Source organism: Peromyscus eremicus, chromosome 13 (assembly GCF_949786415.1).
Source record: "Peromyscus eremicus chromosome 13, PerEre_H2_v1, whole genome shotgun sequence".
In the NCBI taxonomy this organism is placed as follows: Eukaryota; Metazoa; Chordata; class Mammalia; order Rodentia; family Cricetidae; genus Peromyscus; species Peromyscus eremicus.
In genome coordinates this window covers 7,462,198-7,483,832 of record NC_081429.1, presented here as the reverse complement: position 1 = coordinate 7,483,832, position 21,635 = coordinate 7,462,198, and the positions used below count along the sequence as shown (strand labels likewise).

Genomic DNA, 21,635 nt, shown 5'->3' with positions numbered 1-21,635 from the left:
AAAGATAATGTCTAGTCTGGATCACAAGGATATTTAGTGCCAACTGTCAATGTAGCCTTTCAATGAAATGCATATGATTTTATATGTAGGGAATACCCCCATGATTTTATAAGTCTATTAATTTGATGTATGGGCCAGCCAAACCAATTACTTTTGAGTTTAGATATACACACACAGAGGATCTAATTCTTGGCAGATATTTGAAGTAAATCTGGAAATAAATGAGACAAAATAATCATTAAAATAAAAGAGAAAAATCGGGGCTGGAGAGGTGGCTCAGAGGTTAAGAGCACTGCTTGCTCTTCCAAAGGTCCTGAGTTCAATTCCCAGCAACCACATGGTGGCTTATGACCATCTGTAATGAGATCTGGTGCTCTCTTCTGGCCTGCAGAGATACATGCAGACAGAACACTGTATACATAATAAATAAATAAATCTTTAAAAAAAAAAAAAGAGAAAAATCTTGAGCCAGTAGTTACCATTTTATGTATCCACATAGACAGTAGTAGGTGGCTTACACTTTGAAACTCCCACTTAGAGAAAGCACTAGAGTCAGACTGGAACTATAGACTGACTACCTTTATTAAACACAAGGACATCAAATAAATGCTTAATGCGTAATTTTTAATCAAGCAACAACAATGCAGTATTGGATAGAAACAGTTTAAACATTTGGAAAGGTACTAAATGTTAAGGTTATTATTAGTACAAATGCGGCTTTAACCAGTGTATTAGTTACTATTAGAAAGCAAACAGGGTTAACTTCACATTCCATAGTGCTAGAAGACAGGGAACCACATTAGCCTTTGAAAACTGTTTCAATTTATACTCGAGTACAACAGAACTTAGTAAAACTCAGGCCAGAATATGGTGACCTTTTCAATTTCAGGACTTTGCCACAGCACACCTGGGGAAACATATCCAAAAGCTTTACTCTGTCGTCAAAGCACACTAATGCATCCCAAGCAGTATGTATCTCTGCGCATACTGAGTTCATCTTATCTGTACTCTCCGGTCCAATCTGAGTCTTAAGAGCTGAAACTACAATGCGAGCTCCTGACAACCCCATTTTTACAGATGGAATTATGTAAAAATTTTATATAATTTTTACATATGCAATGAACTTTGAAACAGTAAACTTTTTTCTGGACAGTATTTTTTAAATGGACTTATTAGAGATGATTTATAAAAGGACATGACCACATTTTTTTCTAATTGAAAATATACAGCTTGAAATCTTGAGTAATAATTTTGAAGTAAAGTTTATAAACTTAATAAAACATGCAGATTTTAATACTATAGATATAGTTGTTGTTGCTAGATTTTAAAGGACTATCAAAAAGAATATTTAAAGTGTTAGGTCCAATTATAGAGGCTGTTTGATTGTATTACCACAACTTTTTCCTAAGTGCTGTAGAACATTCTCTGATGAAGGGTATTCACACTTTCTAAGGATTTTCTGTAAGATCAAGAACATAAGAGAAAAAAAAAATCAACAATAACATGTGCTGATTATGCCAAATACCACATTCCAGAAAAACTTAGCCAGCAGTATTATTTATTACTACACTATTCATTTTATAACTTACTTGTACATTATATGTACTTTTTTGTTTGTTTTGTTTTTCAAGACAGGGTCTTACTATGTAGTTCTGGCTCTCCTGGAACTCACTCTGTAGACTAGGCTGGCCTCGAACTCAGATCCATCTGCCTCTGCCTCCCGGGTGCTGGGATTAAAGGTGTGAGCCACCATTGCCAAGCACATGCATTCATTTAGTCTGCTCACTGATGAATCCTGTCACTATCTGAATTACTAAGTTAGTTGCAGAAATAGGCCACCAGCTGCCTCATTGGACTCTGGTGGAGCCAGGTGTTGGGTCAGTGTCACTCACTGGGAGGGACTGGAGCTACTGGCCTGTGCACACCCTGCACCACCCATGCGTCCCTTTGTACAATTTGCAAGGATTTGAAAATAGCCTTGCTGAGTTTAACCAAGAGCCCATTTGCCCGGAAGCAGTGCTATCTAGAAGAGTCTGGCTGGCTGAAGTGGGTGACTAGGGGGTGGGCCTTTGAAGGCTGCAGCCTGGACCTTCGTGTTTATTTCTCTGCTTCCTAGCCTGGCCACGAAGGAAGGAACTCATCTACACACTGTGCCACCACGGAGCCTTTCTGCAGTCATCCCCCCACTATGGATTATATGCTCAGAAACAGGACGCTAAAGCAGACCTCCCTCCTAGATTGTTCCTCAGATATGAGCTTTACATCAACAGTTAACACGGTACTTGTTTCCAGTGTACTAGTTTACTATTGTACTGCTGTTCTGTTTGAAGACCAATAGTTTTATGTACGAAACTAAAATCTTTACTATAGAAGTATAAAAGCATATGACTACATTACCTCTGTATTGCTTCTTTTTTTCCTAGCGGGAAGCAGAGTTTCTCAGAAAAGATGAAGTCATTTTGATAATGGTATTGATGGACAAACCATTCAGAAAACCTTTATGATTTATCCTCACTTCCTGAAGAGCCTCTATAATGTGGTCTCTATACAAGAGGAAAACAGACAGCGATTCTGCTTCTCAGATAACCACATGGCAGAAGTTCTGAACATTCCGTTTTCACGTAAGTGTAAAGTTAGAACTTTAGTTAGTACCTGCTGATTTCTGGATGCAGCTCAGCCAGTTTCTTCATGATCTTGGTGAAGCTACGAAGGTTCAACGTATTTGGAGGGATGAATGGAACAGGTGTCTCAGGTAATAATCGAGCAGATTCAATCTGGTTACAATTTTTCTTGACACCCTAAATAAATGTTGAAAACATGAGCAAAAGAGAGAAGAAACTTCTAGAAAGGCAAGAGAACTGAAAAGTATATCAAAGAAGCAAAAGGAGCTTCTCTATCTACACATCTGCACCCAGAGCCTGCAGCACGCTCTCTCCACTCGCCCTCTGCCAACCCCAAGGCCCAGTTGACTGGACCAGAGTGTTGGCTTCGGACTAATGAGCACTTGCTCACAGCTAGGTCAAGTAGACATCTTGCCTATGGAACTGGAACATGGAGTAAACAGATTCAGTCAAATAATCACAAAACCTGACTGAAAATGCTACAGCTAGTCTCGTGAAGTGGAGGGATGCAACCATGAGCAGGAAAACCCCATGAAGAGAGACGTAGAAGGAGCTGACAGATGCACAGTGCTGTGGAGTGCAGAGGGAGGACCAAGTTCCCAAACTTCCAGCTCAGCTCCCAGGAGATCCTGTTTCCTCCTTTCCCACTGTGTCAGGGAAATGAAGGAGAGCATTTTTTTTTCTTCTTTGAGACAGGGTTTCTCTGTGTAGCCCTGACTGTCCTGGAACTCTCCGTAGACCAGGCTGGTCTCGAATTCAGAGATCCACCTGCCTCTGCCTCCCGAGGGCTGGGATTAAAGGAGTGCACCCCTACCCCCATCCCAGAGAAGGGGAACATTTGAAAAGAGACTGCCAGGTGCTCAAGAAGGCAGCAGAAGGAAAAACGGATAAAACACTGCTGACAACGGACAGAACAGTTAGAGTGAGAGAAAAGACCAATGGTGAGGTAGGTCACTGCTGACAACAGATAGTGAGGTAGGTCACTGCTGACAACGGACAGAATAGTTAGAGTGAAAGACCAATAGTGAGGTAGGTCACTGTTGACAACGGATAGAACAGAGTGAGAGAAAAGACCAATAGTGAGGTAGGTCACTGCTGACAATGGACAGAACAGTTAGAGTGAGAGAAAAGACCAATAGTGAGGCAGGTCACTGCTGACAACGGACAGAACAGAGTGAGAGAAAAGACCAATAGTGAGGTAGGTCACTGCTGACAATGGACAGAACAGTTAGAGTGAGAGAAAGACCAATAGTGAGGTAGGTCACTGTTGACAGCGGACAGAACAGTTAGAGTGAGACTTTAGAGAATGAAGTCAGCTTACAGGACAAGGAGGAATGGTCAAATAAATGGCGACAATGGATGTAAGCTACCTCAGTGAGAAGCTTGGCAATAAAAACTCAGGACAAGTAAGGGTTAAGTTCAAGAATGTAAATGAGACCCTGCTGGGCTTAGGAAGGGCTGTGGGTGCCTACCTACCAGCAGAGAAAGGTCTGAATGGAACTGCAGTCACCAATGTGTCTAAAGGTATCATCAGATAACCAAGAGTCAGGAAAGGGCTCAAGAGGACAGTGGAACACACAAGCATCAGCACAAGAGAGTGCTTTGGGAATGCTGGTACTGTCTTCTCATTTTGGTGGTGGAGACTTTCTTAAGTGCATGTATCTAGTCATGAACACCATCAAGAGTGAATTTTACTGCATATTAAAAAAACATGGACTGCTCACTGGATACCAGACACTTTGTTGAGTGAAATGGACACATTCCAGGAAGCACTTACAACTGTAATGAGGCGAAAACAGGGTTATGAAAATGAAATAACCACGCTGGGCAGTTTTGAGAAGTATGAGGTAGGGTTACTAGAAAGAGTTAAAAAACAACAACAAAGCAGGAATCCTGATGGAAGAATGACTACTAGAGCGGTACTGTTCAAGAATAAAGAAACAAGACTGTGAAAGACGGCAATAATCCAGCAAAAAGAACCTGGTTCTCTAAAGCTGGGGGACATCTCGATTTCTCCACAAGAGGCACTGCAGCTGTACAAACGCACGTTAGGTGGCTGAGACAAGAGCCGTCTTACTGATCTGCTGTACCAACACAAGGACTGCCACTACAACAGCACTGCAGCAGCACGGCACATACAAGTCATTACTCATCCGTTAGGAAACTAACCTGCTCCAAGGGAGGAAACTCACTGTCTTGCTCAGACTCCAGCTGCCTTAGTCTAGCTCGGGGCAGTCTACAAGTGGAAGAAGCAAAGGCGCCTTCTTTGTTGGTTATTTTCTCCAAATGATTCACACCAGTGTTATTCCCATTTTTGGATAAAAGTGGTGGTGTGTGTTCTCCAGGAATTTTCACAAGCCGCACGTTCACTGATTTTCCATTGATTTCTATACCATTCATTTCCTGCACAGCCATCTTTGCATTACTGTTTTTTGTAAAAGCAAGAGATGCATATCTAAAACACAGAGCAGAAGACCAAGGGTCTTTGTTAATGACCAAGTCTAACTCACTCTTGTGAAAACTAAGATGACTTTCCCAAGAACAGCTAGCTGCTTGTAAAAGGTCTTAAACCCACAGGGGTAAGTAGGTGGTGGTTGTTGTTTCTGTTGTTTTTTGAGACAGGGTCTCTATTTAGCTCTGGCTGTCTTGGAGCTTGCTAGGTAGACTAGGCTGGCCTTGAACTCAGAAATCTGCCTGTCCCTGCCTCTGAAGGGTTAGGATTAAAGGTGTTCACCACCAAATAAGTAGGTATTTATTCAGGATAATTGAATACAGGACAAATGAAAGGAGAAATAGGATAATGTACAATAATTATAAATTATTATATTAAAATTTAATATTTAAAATTGCAGTCTATAGGATATATATACATACATACATATACACACTTGCTAATTTTTATGTATAAACTCTAGGTGGCTCAAAGCCTTAAACGTTAAAGGCAAAACTTGAAAATACTTAGCAGAATATATGAAAATGCGTTTATAGTTAGTAGTGAGAAAATATGTTGATAAAGACAATCTAGTCAGAATTTTAATTATGTAATTGAGAAAGCTGGGCCAGAGCTATACCTGTTAAGCCAACAACTCTATATAATGTTAATGGAAGTATATATACCAACTCTTTTTTTTTGTTTTGTTTTGTTTTTTTTTTTTTGTTTTTCGAGACAGGGTTTCTCTGTGTAGCTTTGCACCTTTCCTGGATCTCACTCTGTAGACCAGGCTGGCCTCGAACTCACAGAGATCCGCCTGGCTCTGCCTCCCGAGTGCTGGGATTAAAGGCGTGCGCCACCACCGCCCGTCTATATACCAACTCTTAAGCAAGTTTTTTTTTTCCAAATGATAGGACTATGGATATAATTTTAAAATATCCTTATATTTTTGTATTGAACTACATTTTCTAAATTTATACAGAAAATACATATTTTAAAGAAGAAAAAAAAAACTCACTAAGATTTTTAAGGATTCAGTAAGATACCAAAAAAAAAAAAAGGACATGAAATATAATATTCCTAAGGGATATATCCCTAGTTCAACATGAGAAAAATACATTAACATCCTATCAATGTGTAATAAAGGGCACAGTCTAAGTGACAATTAAGAAAATTAGTGCCGGGCAGTGGTGGCACACACCTTTAATCCCAGCACTTGGGAGGCAGAGACAAGTGGATCTCTGAGTTCCAGGCCAGCCTGGGCTACAGAGCGAGTTCCAGGACAGGACCCAAAACAACACAGAGAAATCTTGTCTCAAAAAACCAAAAAAAAAAAAAAAAAAAAAAGAAAGAAAGAAAAAGAAAATTAGCATCTACTTTTACAAATTTAAGTCTCTAACACAAACAAAATCCTTCTTAATTATTTCTTGACCTCTGAAAACAACAGATACCATTTTTATGACAGAACAGTACAGTATCTCCATGAAGTAACTATCACTGTGACTGGAGACTCTGAAGAACTGATACATGTCAAAGCAGCGAAGACACAGACACACACACACACCCAAACCACAGATGGGCGATTCAGCCACCTATCTAAAAATATAAAACAATGCAAAAGTAACTAAAGAAAAAAAATAAGTGAGTTAAATATTCCCTTCCAAGCCACCTTTCTGTCTTCACTCCTAGTACTTTACCTGGTCAACTAGTGTGACAATAGTATGTGACAACATTACTATTATCCTTATCCTCATTTACCAGGATGCTAAGACTGAGAGGTTGAGCTGGGATTGAACAGTCCATTTCTTTTTTCTTTCTTTTTTTTTTTTTTTTTTTTTTGGTTTTTCGAGACAGGGTTTCTCTGTAGCTTTGGAGCCTGTCCAAGAACTCACTCTGTAGTTTGAACTCACAGAGATCCACCTGCCTCTGCCTCCTGAGTGCTGGGATTACAGGCGTGCGCCGCCGCCATCACCACCCGGCAAACTATTTTTAAAGTTTTCTGCAGTTGTACCCATTTCTTGAGTACATCTTCTTAACTGATGCACTCTGCTCTGCTATGAAAAGGCATATAGCCAGCCAGCCAGACAAAAATCAGTGAACTCTCCTATACATCACAAAGAGGCCATGTGTGAAAGTGCATGATCTCAGCAGCCAGGATCAGAAGAAAGGATTAACAGTCTGGACTACACAGCATAACCAGAAGAGAGATCCACTGGAGAGAGAGAGATCTGCTAAGAGTCCCAGTTATTCCTGCAGCTGTCTGTTCAGTCCGGGACTCCTGCTTACTCAATCTGTTGCACAGCACACATACAGTAATGCACACTTACTGAATTTGGGTAACATACCTATAATTGGTAGAATCATAAATTGAAATTTCAGAAACTTGGTATTTTTGGAAATGAGACCTTAAATCAGCCTAAAAGAAGAAAAAGTAAAATTTGTGAAAGGTTGAAAAAAATCACAATAATTTATAAATCTGAAAGTGAAGCCCCCGCCCCAAAGAAATTCTGGCCATACCTCAGATACAGAAGGGCAAAGACCACCAACATGTATCAAAAAGCCTTTACTTCTTCGAAGCAGTTCACCGTTCTTCATCTCTGATTACAGAAAAAAATACATCACAGAAATGCCCACCATGACATCAATAGTTTAAGGAAATGCCAACAATTTTAAATATCTCGTTTTCTTTCCAAGTACAAAGCTTATTGATTCTGTGTGTGTTGTATGTGCATGGGCATGTGCATGCCACAGTGCACGTGTGTGGAAGTCAAAGGACAATTGACAGGAGCTAGTTCTCTTCTTCTGCCATGGAGAATATGGGACTTAGACTCAAATCATCACTCTTGATGGCAGGGAAACGCACTTACTGCTAAGCCTGCCGACTTGAGTCCTGTCTTTAGGAATCACATGGTAGAAGGACGATGGACTCAAGTTGTTCTCTGATCTCTATATGCATGCCATGGCACATACATACCCCCACACATGTCCACAAAATAAATAAATTAAAAATAACAAAATCATAAAAAATCAGCATTAAGCCAAGCATGTTGGTACATACCTGCAATCCCAGCACTAAGAAAGCTGAGGCATGAGGATCACAAGTTCAAATCCAGCCTGGAACACATACTGTAACCTTTAAAAAACAAAACAAGGCCGGGCAGCAGTGGCGCACGCCTGTAGTCCCAGCACTCGGGAGGCAGAGGCAGGTGGATCTCTGTGAGTTCGAGGCCAGCCTGGTCTACAGAGCAAGATCCAGGACAGGCAGGGCTACACAGAGAAACCCTGTCTCGAAAAAAAAAAATTCACCTCCAGGGGCTGGAGAGATGGCTCAGCGGTTAGCAGCACTGCATGCTCTTCCAAAGGACCAGGGTTCAATTCCCAGCACCCACATGGTAGCTAATAACTGTCTGTAACTCCAAGAACTGACACCCTCACACAGACATACATGTAGGCAAACATAAAAAAATAAATTTTTAGAAAAAAAAATTCACCTCCAACTGGGCAATTTTCTCACTTTTTAAAAATAAGCAACAGGTACCAAAGAGGAACAAAATATTTTTATAGTTTGTTTCCCAAAACAACAAAGAAGTAACTACCACTTTTAGTTAGGTACGCTAGGCTGTAATTTTCCTGTGATTCTTAAGAACCAACCTAATGGACTCTTTGGGCTCCCCCCGTCGTGTTCTGTTCCATTTTCTTGAGTCCCCGAGAAGTCAACTCCAGTCAGCCTCTCTGTTGCATCAAACCAGTCTTCACTTACTTCACGAACACTTTTGTATTCTAAGGCATCGAGCACAAGGAACCATGAACTTACATGTTACTTACTCTCAGGAACACAGTTATAAACCCCACTGTCAAGACAAGGGTGGCCTTTATGTGTGACCTAGATGAGCACTGTGGACCAGAGAGCCAGGCAGTCTCTGACCTGGTCTTGTCAGCAGGTACCCAACCCCAAGCTCTGTTCAGCCTGAGGCTTCTGCTCCCATTTCCTTCTCTGGACACTGATGCCTTTCCCATTCACTGCCATCAGTCACCCTTTATTGATGAAGTTGTCTTTGCTTAACAAACCCAGTAAACATGCTGCAGTTCAACTCATTACAATTAATAATCATCTGGAATTATAATCTTTGAAAGGAAAAATTAGTAAAGACTGGGGGCATTTTATTTTATTATTTTTATTTTTTTTGCCAAATGCCGTTTATTGAAGGAGGGAGGAGGTCTTAAATACAGGCTTACAGCACAATGGGAGAACCCCAGAGGGCAGAAGTTCGCTACCGATGTTTTACAATCTTGCATCTAAGCTGTTAACGCCCATTATGCAGGATACACAGACAAGGAACTTCCCTTAAGCATTCAGGAGGGTGGAACCTGGCAGGGAATTAGCATAGGGAGGATATCAAGGTCAAGGTCAGCAAGCAAGGCAACAGTTACCCAAAACGGGAGTCAGGGCCCTACAGGTCTCTTTTACTAGAAAATGAGCTTCTGACTTAGGTTGCATGGGAAGTCAGCAGGTCACCTTACCCGTCATGGAGACACCTGCCCAGGCCACACAGGCGCTGTCTTAGGTTGGTGAGCGCCTGACTGGGGGCATTTTAAACATTACTTGTTTTCTGGTTTTTTATTTTTTTGTTTTTGTAGAGAGGGTCTCACTATGTAGCTCTGGTTGTCCTGGAATTCACTATATATAGCAGATTGGCCTCGAACTCACAAAGTACCTGCTTCTGCCTCCTGAGTGTTGGATTAAAGGTGTGTGCCACCATGCCTGACACAGTACATGTTTTCTGGAAGCCACGCAAACAAAACATTTTCATCCTTACCTTTATCATCGAGCTTCAGCTGAGTAAAGTCTATGTTTATATCACCATTTTTAAATCCATCATTAATGGGTGATTTATCTTGTTTAAGATGACTATTGTCAGATACAAAAGACATCTGAGGATTAAATAAAAACAGTCAGAAAGATAAGGACTAACAGTCACTGAATTCTACTTAGTGACTGGCACTTTTCACTTGCATTATTTTGCCCTCCAAATAATAAAGGCTATGACAGAAAAATCATTATCATCTGACTTTGTGGTAAAAATACTCAGTATAAATTGTTGGTCCATGTCAGTAAGAATTGGGGTTCTACTGCTGTGTACAGTGATGGTACAAGTATTTATGATTTTTGAGATAGTAACCTTTTATACATTTCCGTGTATAAGCTTTCATTTATGGGAAATAAAAACCCTGTATGTAGACCTGAGTTGTTCTCTACATTGACATTTCCTTAAAAAGGAGGCCACTTCTAGGCTAGGGTAGATTCAACAAGGGTAGTTGTTTGCCTAGCATGTGTGATGGTTTGTGTTGATCTTTAATACCAGACAAAGCAAGCAAAACCCAACCCAGACCTCCCAAAACCCCAATGAACAAAAACCCAGAGCAATCTACAGAAAACCACAAAGTAACATCATAGTTGACACATAACTACCGCAACCTGTGAAGGCAGCACCTACCAGCACATCATCTTTTATAAACAACCAGTTAATTTAACCTTACAGGCATCGTGTAACTTCAGGGCCAGTGAGGTGGTATGGGGTAAAGATGCTTGCCACTAAGCCTGACAGCCTGAGTTTCATCTCCAGGACCCACATGGTGTGAGGAGAGAACTGCCTCCTAGAAGCTGTCCTGACGGCCACATGTGCACTGTGACATATACATGTCTACACACACAATAAATACAAAATCAAAAGTAACCTTACATTGCTTTATAGTCAAAACTAAGACAACAAAACTATATTATACTGCATTTTAACTTTTATTACTTAAAAGAATTTTTTTGCAGTCCTAAGAATGAGGCCTTATACATGCCAGACAGTGTTCTACAAGAGCTGTGTCCCCAGCCCCACTCCGTGTAGGTTAAGTTTTTTCTCCTGAATCAACACTACCATTGACAGAACAGCATGGACTATTAAATGGCTAAATTATTTTAAAAATATGTAACAAATCTGAGCATATAGAATTTAGCTTTAAATCTATTATTTCTTCTTTTTAAAGAAGTGTTTTCCAGTGGGATGGTTTCCCAATATCATTTGTTTGCATAATTTCTTAGTGGAAAGCAACTATTTTAACATTCTGAACTTCAGTCAGGAAGTAGACTGCCTTCTTATTCAATAAGGAGACTTGGTTTCTGTGTCATTCTACAATTTTCAGTGTTCTTGTTTATTCATTTCTTGATTTTTTTTTAGACAGTATCTCACTATGGGGCATGATTGCACTGGCCTCGAACTTGTGATCCTCTCATCCGTCTCCTGAGTGCTGAGATTATGGACATGTGCCACCATGCCTGGCCTGCGATGTACTCCTCTACAATGATTAAACCACCTTTCTTGGTTGTCATCTGACAAATATTTCCTCAGGGGAATGGGACAGACTGAGAGTCCATGGCACATTTCATAAGGGAAGAATTAACACTTCCCTTGTCCAAAACAAAAGAAGTATTACTTTACCTCACGAAATGAAGAGCTAAACAGCAGTTGCTCCCTCTGGCTCACGATGATGCTGGCAATACATCGTGGCTTGCCTATCCCCTTCACTTCCAGTCTCTAGGTTTATGATGAATTACATGTTACCTTCCTCCCCACACTGACAACAACAGCCTGAACAAGACTGGGTTCATATTCCACCCACACCAGTTGCTCAGTCAGTTTCTCAAATGGCAGTCCAGGAAGTCAGTCAGTAGAGGAGGAAGGAGGGAGTGTTTCTGAGAGTTACTGTTTAGAGGCTATCCAACTAAGATTTAAACGGATGAGATTATGGAGCGGAACTTAGCTGGCACAGTGCTTGTTAGGCAAGCCTGAGGACCCGCGTTTGCCTGCGCTTTTACTCATGTGAAACACTGGGCATGGCGGCACAGTGGTAGTCTCAGCACTGAGGAGAGGACCAAAACCACATTAAAAACCAGGCAGGGAAGAACAGGTCTGTCTTCCCAGATCTCCTACTGGACCACAGAAGATGGAGACTAGACAGGTGCCTGGGAGTTTATAGGCCAGCTAGCCTAGCGTAATGCAGTGGTGAGCTAGAGACCCAGTCTCAAGAGGTTGAAGACTGACAGCAGAGCAGACCTCTTCGGACCTCCACACACCAGCCCTGGAACATGCCTGCTGTGATACGTGTCCTCTTACCCTACCTCCATGAATGCACATGTGAGCGGCTCTTCGAGAACACCCAAGGTTGAATTCTGGCCTCCACGTGTGCGCATGTGCGCAAACACACACATGCACATCTGCACACACACACACATGTGGACCCTGCTCTCCAATTCCCACCTGGGACAATGTCTTTTGTAGGCTCGGAGACGTATCTACATCAGGTACACTTTGATTATCCAGCTCAGAATTTGCTCCTGAAAGGCTGAACAGACAAACATTCCTTAAATGTTCTCAAAAGGAAACAAAACAGAAAATTTAGATATATGGCTTATATAGTTAGTTTTTAAAGCAGGTTAAGTTCTGTTAGATAAAACTATAATTACCCACATGCTTCCTCTTCCATTAGCTAGAACAAAGGAGGGAAACAGATTTAGTATGCTTTCTGTCTGAACAAAGTTAATGTTTCATTCTAGAACACATACATACCCCGGAAGCAAAATTGGAGAAGGCAGATAACAGTTTGGACTCCATCGACAGTGGAGGCAGCTCTTCCAGTGGTATGCCCTTGTGGACTTTTTCTTTCAAGTTCATGTACCTAACTTTCAAGTCTCCCAGAACAGATAGCAGTGTTGATCCTAATTCCTTCTTAGCAGAATTGCTTGGTAAATTCCTGTTCAAAGTTCACAGAACTACATTATTTAGGCTCAAGTCATTCACCTAACACTAACATGGTATCACCCACTTAGTTTTAGCTCTACCAGATCTTTCATTTTACCTGTTAAATGAACCACAGTAGATACATTTTCTAGGGTCAGTATTAGCAACCCTTGATAGGTAAGCCAGAAAGAATGTGACAGAATATCATGCAGAAACCCCAACTGACTTTACCCTTACTTGGACTTTATAATCAAACAGCAAACCCATTTATTAGATCATTACAGCAACCACATCTCACCAAAACATTTAATTGTGTTTTGTTTATTTTTGATTTTAAAAACAAATCTCAAAATGTAGCCCTGGTTGGCCTGGAACTCACTAGGTAGACTCGGCTGACTTCTGAGTCAAGCCCCTGCCTCTGCCTCCCAAGTGCTAGGATCATAACCACACCTAGGAAAAGAAGCTCTTTTGAAGTTCCTATTATATTTTTGGTTGGGAGCCTAGCCTTTAATGGCTGAGCCATCTCTCCAGCCCTAAGTTTATTACTTAAGGTAACTGATAAACCCAATTACAGCCTATATTTTGTCTTCAAACATTGAAAATGGATGTCTAGAATGCAGTCACAGGGATAAAGTGTAAGGAGATCTAGATTTAAAGTTGATGACCACCTATTGACTCCTGCTCTACTTTCCATGACAAGCTTGTGAATGTGACAGCAGTGGTGACGGCACATCTGATAGCAGACGTCCAAAAGGTGCATCTCTGCCTTCACGGCCCTCTCAACGGTCTTCTCACAGCACTTGGATGGCAAAGTCATCTCTTCACAAAGCTGAAATGCCCTTCAGAATAAAAGATAGTGTTAGGAAAGACTCTGAACATATTCACAGCAGCACAGACTTCTTTCTAGAAACACATTTTAATTTTTTTTCTCCCCAAGACAGGGTTTCTCCATGTAGCCCTGGCTGTCCTGGATCTCACTCTGTAGATCAGGCTGGCCTTGAACTCAGAGGTTTGCCTGCCTCTGCCTCCTAAGTGCTGGGATTAAAGGTGTGTGCCACCACTGCCTGGCCAGATTTTATATTTCTTATATTTCCTTGTGGTTTAATTCAATTCCTCCTAAAAGGGTGAAGCTATAGAACACGGCTGTTTGGAAGTTTCATTTTTAAGTTTAGTTTTATAGCTTTGGGACACCAGACTAAACTCATTAGGCACCTGGTTTCAGAGTATGGTAATATATATATATACATACACAGCTCTCGATTCTTCCACTCTCACTTTCTGGCTCCAAACTGTCTTTTGGATTATTAATAAATGCAAAGTAAAACCAACGATGAAGAAGCTTAGGTTTAACAACACTTCAGTAAGTGTATCTATTTATCTCTTCAAATATGTGGCATTTTCCCTAAGATGCTAGTTTGTTTAATCTATGGGTGATTCAAAAGGAAGAAAAAGGAAACTGGACTAGTCTGGATGTGGTCTGAGAGAAGACGATGCCTTACGTCTGAGGAAATGGTGGTGACTGCAGGCTCCTCATGATGATTTCTAACTTCCCATGTTGCTATACTCTAGCCCCTTTAATTCGACATGGTTAAATATGCTACACAGAAGGTAACACCATTTTGAGTTTCCCCATATACATGTGTGAGCTTCTACAGCTGACCTACCTCTCAGGACGTTTCTTTTTGTCTGGGCTATCAGATGTTTTTCTTAATTCCAAGGAATTCTGGAAACAATATAAAATTATAAATATATGACAACAATGAATGTTATACACAGAGTTCCAAAATGGTAAAATATAAAACCCAAGTCTGAAACAATCTCACGACACTGTCTGCCACCAGAAGACAGAGCTGTGGCAGGCTGCCATCTTTCCCGAGCTAGCGTTTGCTCACTAAGACTCTAAAGGAACCCAACCACATTTGCAGAACTTCTAAAGTTTGTACATTACAATTTTGATATTACTGATTTTACCTCATTCGGGGAACTTAAACAGTCAATTAATGGTGACCTTCCTGATTCTTTTGGTACAGCCACCTGTCCATCTCTGCAATCCTGTCTGCATGACCAGTCTGTATTACAAGCGACACTTTGTTTCTCACTTTGCCACACATCAGGCTGATGTTTTTTCATCGTTAGCTCTGTGTTGCTTGAGGTAGACACTACAGAAGATCTTGCATTTGCTCCTCTGCTCACGTCCAGTGTCTGCGGCTCTGTAAACAAATAGCTCGCTGCATCTGGCACTGACTCAAGACACACTTCTTTCACATCAGGAGAGCATGTGTTATTTGTGGCACCGCTTTTTACATAGTGTATGCAGCTGTCCTCTACTTCTGCCTGGCTATCTGTGACAGCTACCCTTGGCAGCACAGGAGAAAAAAAGCCTGCTTCAGGGAGGCTTTTGTATTGCAAAGAGCCACAGAGAGAAATGACTGAGTCATCAAAAATACAAGTCCCAGAAGGCTGGTGAGTGTTATTAGTATTATTAGCCTTCAGTTGTGTCTCAGGGGGTTGGTCTTGGGGAAATGAGATAGGGTTCTCAGGGCGCTGTAATGTTTTATTCTGGAAAATTCTACTTCCGCAAAAATCTTTCCTTTCAATTGTCTGAGATTTCATTTCCTTAGCAAACATTTTAGTTTGGGGTACTTTCTGAGGGTTTAAGGGAGAGCTGCTTCTCTGTAAAATGTCTTCAAACACTTTACGGGTTAGTAAACCAGCCTCTTGTTTACGCTTCTCAAATTTGGGTTGATGGTATTCTTTTAACATATCAGAACTCTGAGATGTAGAGGCATGAGGTGAACATTCTTGTGCAAAGACACTAAGTGACTCCAAAGAGGCGCTAGGAGCACTCTCTAATTTGACATGGTTATCTTCTAAATTGCCAACACATGTAATGCCACAGCCGGATGTTTTCACCTCCCTAACATCCAGGCTGGATGTGCTTGCTGTTTTAGCTGGATCGGGAAGTAAGTATGTACTGATGCACTCCTGCTCTGCACTGTGATACTCCTGCTGCGAATCATCATCCATGCCGCTCCTCTGCGCGTCTCCACAAGCTCCACCGGAAAGCTCATGGCTCCTTTCCAAGCCAACATGATTATTATCTTGCGGTCCTAGAATGTCAAACAATGCCTCCACTTTCTTGTGCACTTCTGGACGTAATTCTGAATATAAATGTGGAAGATTTTCATTCTTGAGTTTTGATTCTGAGCAATGTATAGAGTATGTCTCATTCAAAAGAGCACAGTCAATACTGTCTTCAAATTCACTTGACTGAGAGAAAATCTTCTCTACATTAGTATCTTGATTTACTGAAAAAGATGGTTCTGATAAATCTGTCTTGTCAATATTGCTGATTTCTTTGTCACTAGCTCTTTGTTCTGCTGCCAAGGAATCCCATTCACCATCAGGAAAAGTCAATTTGACTTCGTTGCAACCATTGAACATACTTTCTTTCTTAAGATTATTATAAGGTTTATCTGTTCAAAAAAGTGAAAGAGAATATGTTAACAACAACATTATAGAAACTAAACATTGGAAAAGACTAGACCTAATCTGTAAGAAGAATTGCTAAATGGTCTTATTAATAAAAAACCCGGAACCAGATATTGGGGTGGAAGCTGAAAGATCTGAGAAACAGAACAAGCTACAGCCAACCTCACCTCACCAACTCCTCAGCTGATCGAAAGCCTCTGAGTCCTCACCCAGAAGGGTCTTAGCTGAACTCTTAAAAGCTTCTAGTTCCTGGTCCTTATATACCTTTCTGCTTCCTGCCATGACTTCCTGGGATTAAAGGTGTGTGCTACCATACCTGGCTCTGTTCCCAGTGTGGCCTTGAACTCACAGAGATCCAGATGGATCTCTGACTCCCAAGTGATAGGATTAAGGGTGTGTGCCACCACTGTCTGGCCTCTATGTCTAATCTAGTGGCTGGCTCTGTCCTCTGATCCCCAGATAAGTTTTATTTATTAGAGCACAAATAAAATATCACCACAATAATCTGGTCCTAGTTCCCCCAAATGCTGGGCTACTTTTACATTATCAATGACAAATACAAATACCCCTTATAGCAACTAAAATAAATTGAAACCTCTCCCAAACAACCACCCTGAAGTCCTAGCCCTACTGTAATGTTATTAAAGATGGGCCTTTAGAGACTAGGAGTGCAGGACCCTCATGATAGGGTTAGTCCTTCTTAAAATGCAACAGAGTGCTTCAAGTCACACACCATCTGAAGACAGAATATGAACCATTTACCACCTAGGATGAGACACGTCAGGAGAATCTGACCATCTTGGTACCTCAATCTCACACTTCCAGCCCTACAAGAAAATCTCACACTTCCAGAACTACAAGAAAATAATCTGCAGTTCTTTAAAGCACTTAATCAATAGCTATCCAAGGTGATACAAGTGTCAAGAGTCTTCCTGAACTCTTGAGTAGTGAGAAGTCTTTCCTCTATAGGGCAGCCACTTAACTTGTGGATAGGTCTAATAAGAATTTTTTAAAAATACTATCGTTGAATAAATTTTGGGGTACCTACTGGGTCATTTGTAGGTAGTGTGTAAATGAAGGTAAGAGGACACTGGTGTTGCCACCACAGCTTATGGCTTTCCAAAGGGTCTTAGATAAACACACAAACACCCCACCACAGGTAAAAGAGACGCCCTGACTGCTGTGCTGATGGAACAGGTGAATCTGAGGAGAAAGGAGGGGTAGGCAGACTTTGACAAAAACTTGACATTTCAAAGTGTTTTCAAACAAAAGGGACAAACTTGTCTTAGATAAATCCAACAAGTGCAGCTGGCTGTGGGAATGAATGTGGCCCTTGCAGGAACTAGGCCAGCCTGCACGGAGCAGAAGAGATGTCTGAGAGAAGCACGGCAAACTGGAAAGGCCTTTATGAGGTGCTAAGGATGTCCTAAGGGATGGGAAAGCCACTGCAAGCCTCTTAAAAGGGTAGTCATGTGACTGGGATTGAGCTGTGAAAAGCATCTGTAAGAAGTCTGGAAAGTGAAGGAAGGTAGATCAGGAATACAGAAGTAAGACTAGAGAGGGTACTCAACAGCAGACATATAATGAGCCAAGAAGGGATTCAAAAAGCTTATAAAACAGAAACTACTCTTGGGCCAATGCATTCTGGGAGTTTCTATTTCATTTTACTAAAAAGCACAATCAGCTCATTTTATTTCACGACCACCGATTGGCCTCTACCTGCTTAAGTCCCTCTCTAAGATTCACCGGGCACTGCACACGAACGGGAATACTTAGCACTAAAGAGGGCCTGACTGCCATGAAGAGCAGGTGAGAGCAGGGGAGGGGGAGCAGGAGGGAAGGAGGGGTACAGTTCAGCCCAGGCAAGGGGTCTGAGGTCACTGATACAAGACGCAATAAACAAAGACTCACACACGAGCTACTGTCACACATCAGGGACACTGATTACTGGATTTTTATGCTTACAAGTATTGCTCATTTTAAACTTTTTATGCTGTCTTATATTAAAATTTTAACAGATTAGTTAAACAGACTGGTCTCCCATGGACTTACAAGGCCTGTCCTTTGCCTTTCCTACTACATAATTATAAAAGCAGTTTGCCCTCAGCTACCATAGACTCACAAGGGAATTGGCAAAGTTAAAAACATGCGGAATTGTACCAGCTTGCTGGGAGAGGCTTTAAAACAGCAACCCTGAAGGGAAACCTTCGTTTATAATTAGCATCCTTCTCCAACAGGCTTGGATCCTTACCTTTTTGGAGGTTTCCTCCATTTTTATGGTAGTTTTTATCAGAATCTGTTTCTACCACTGCAGTGGCCTGCATAGTTCAAAGATGTACATTCTAGAAAAGGCATAACATTGAACTATTAGTTAACTGGCACAGAGTTAAAAAAAATCTTAGAAATAACAAAGCAGCAGCTATAGTCAAAGATTCTACTATCACAACCAATAAACATTAAAACAGGTAGAACACGTGGGTAACCTTGGGTTTTTTTTTGTTTTTTTTTGTTGTTTTTTTTTTGTTTTTTTTGACAGGGTCTCCATGTATCCCAAACTGGCCTCAAATTCACTATGTAGCCAAGGATTACCTTGAATGGCTGACCCATCTGTCTTCATACTCTCAAGTATTGGCATTATAGTACATGCCACCATATCTGACTTATGGAGTATTGTGGATTAAACCCAGGGCTTTGTGTAAACACTATCAACTAAGCAACACCTCCAGCTTTTTTGAATAACTGTTTTAAAAGTCTGAATTCACACACATACACACACACACACACACACACACACACACACACACACACACACCCCTCTATGGAGGGACCGGAACATGAACAGGACTGGCGTATATGATGTGAAATTCTCAAGCAATCAACAAAGAATTATGTTAAAAACAAGAAACAACAACAAAAACCTCAAGCAAGACACAAGACATTCTTAAATTTCTATAGTACATGAAATAAGGCGAGGTATCTTAATCACTGTTCTATTGCTGTGAAGAGACACCATGACCAAGGCAACGCTTATGAAAGAAAACATTTAATTGGGAGCTTGCTTACAGTTTCAGAGGCTTAGACCATTATTATCATGGCAGGGAGCATGGCAGGCACACACACAGCAGACATACATGGAGAAGCAGCTTAGAGTTCTACAACCTGACTCACAGGCAGCAGGAAGAGAGTGAGTCTGGGCCTGGCTTGGGCTTTTCAAATTTCAAAGCACACCCTGAATGACACACTTCCTCAGAAAAGACCACACTTCCTAATCCTACCAAACGGTTTTATTCCCTGGTGATTAAGTATTCAAATACATGAGCCCACGAGGGCCATTCTTATTCAACCACCACAACCAGGTTGCTCAGAAATTGTTTCCTAAACAAACCGTACGGTTTTGAAACACCAACAAGTTGAGAAGGTATATGCTTGCTGCAAGCTGAAGGATCTAAGTTTGGATCCCCAGCATCCACTAACATCCCCAGGCATTCTGTACAAAGCTTCATTTTATAGTTTCTTGCAAGTAACAAAACTAATTTCCAAGATCCCCAGCTTTCTAAAATTAAAACAACAACAACATCCTTTGATATGTTTTCCTTGTCGACTCACACCTATGAGGCAGCCATAGTAAGACCATCAGGAATCCAAAGGCATCATCAGTCAAACATGACATTCAGGCCAGCCTGGATCCTTTCTGACTAGGAAACTCTGAACACTGTTGAAGCTGTTAATTTGCTGTTTGGAAAGGATCCACTGAAGTACTCACTAAACGTCTGGAATCAGAACCCTAAAACTAATAATGTTTAGAGAGCTGGGAAATGGGAAGCAGCCCATAAAACATTAAGAGATAAATGACTGATCCCAAGGATTCGCTCATTTATGTGTATGCATCAAAGATCTTTGTCTGCAAGCCGGTCTCTTACCTGAAAAACAACACAACTGCTGGATGGTGGCGGTGGTGGCGCACGTCTTTAGTCCCAGCACTCGGGAGGCAGAGGCAGGTGGATCTCTGTGTGTTCGAGGCCAGCCTGGTCCAGGACAGCCAGGGCTACACAGAGCAACCCTGTCTCTGGAAAACTAAAAAACAATGAAACTTTGCAAGAGCAAACTACTACTGTGGTAGTGGGTCACAAACGCCACTGAGCCCTGGCCTGGCTGCTCGAGAGCTCCGGCGGAACCGGCTCCCAGCCCCACCTTCCCCGGCGCGTCGCCTCCGCGTTGGGCTCACCATGAGTGTCGCCCGCGTCCCCGATGTTGCACCTCTCCGCCAGGTCGCCTTTACCGCCTACTCTGCTTCCTAACGAGTAGTATCCCGGGGCTTGTCGGGTAACGGCTGCCGGCGGCCCGCCCACCGCTCGAGGAGCGCTCCTATTGGCCCGTGCGAACAGTCCCGCGCCGTGATTGGCCTGGTGGGGCTCGAAAGCGCGGGAAGGAGCCGCAGGCTTGGATTGGGTGGCCAGGTGCATAGTGTCTTCTCGCGAGACTTAGTGAGCTTCATGGTTTCTATGGCTGTCTTTGTCCTGGTCGTGGAGCCCTATGGTTTTCTCTGCACGCTGTGTCCCTTTCTGCAGGATGAAGGGGCCTAGAGATGGGGGACACGTACTTGCCTCTGGGACAAAACTTAGGGGAGCACCACAAAATTCAGAAGACAAGGCAATATTTCAGAATAATCAGCTAAAAAAGAAAGTGACGGAAAAACTCAAGATGAGGAAATTCTCCAAACCGTTCCCTCCTCCCCGCTTTTTGGTCAGGCTGTAAGTGGCTCCACGGAGCAGACTGTTTATGATCATGTTTCTCTTTAAATTGGTATCATGGGTTCTTTTTGTATTAATTTTGATTTTTATTATGATTGCATTAAAAGATTATTGTGCCGGGCTTTTTTTTTTTTTCTTTTGGGCCACCAACCAGCTCCCAAATCATGACACAGAGACTTATTAGTTTTGAATGCTCAGCCTAGCTTAGGCACATTTCTGGCTAGTTCTTTTAACTTAAATTACCCTGTTTCTCTTTATCTACCTTTGCCTCCAGGCTTTTTACCTTTTCTTACTTTATGTCTGGCTGGCTGGGGCTGTGTTGCTCCGGGCATGTCCCTCTTTCTCGCCTCCTTCTTCTCCTATTTATTCTCTCTCCTTGCCAGCCCCGCCTATCCCTCTCCCAATCAGGTGCCTTAGGCAGGCAAGATGAAACAGATGCAACCTATCTTTACATAATTAAACACACATCCTTACATCATTAAACAAATGCAGCTTAAACAAAAGTAACACATCTTTACACAGTTGAAGTAACATTCTGCAGCATAAACAAATG

General features: G+C 41.7%; 1 protein-coding gene across 2 annotated transcripts; it reads right to left on the bottom strand.

The window, feature by feature from the left end:
* Positions 1-603: 603 nt before the first annotated feature.
* Positions 604-20,690, bottom strand: Rbm44 (RNA binding motif protein 44). 2 transcript variants are annotated; one of them, XM_059277913.1, is made up of 17 exons: positions 20,557-20,690; positions 18,583-18,673; positions 14,811-16,315; positions 14,504-14,562; positions 13,508-13,678; positions 12,669-12,852; positions 12,566-12,588; positions 12,360-12,444; positions 11,541-11,636; positions 9,870-9,984; positions 8,704-8,832; positions 7,570-7,649; positions 7,398-7,468; positions 4,791-5,076; positions 2,653-2,798; positions 2,398-2,543; positions 604-1,459 (listed from the first exon to the last, which is right to left on the bottom strand). In XM_059277913.1, the coding sequence occupies exons 2-16, from the start codon at positions 18,653-18,655 to the stop codon at positions 2,420-2,422; spliced, it is 3,147 nt and encodes a 1,048-aa protein (XP_059133896.1). In that variant the 5' UTR covers positions 18,656-18,673; positions 20,557-20,690; the 3' UTR covers positions 604-1,459; positions 2,398-2,419. The 2 variants fall into 2 exon arrangements, with proteins under 2 accessions (XP_059133896.1, XP_059133897.1); XM_059277914.1 differs by lacking the exon at positions 11,541-11,636.
* Positions 20,691-21,635: the final 945 nt, after the last annotated feature.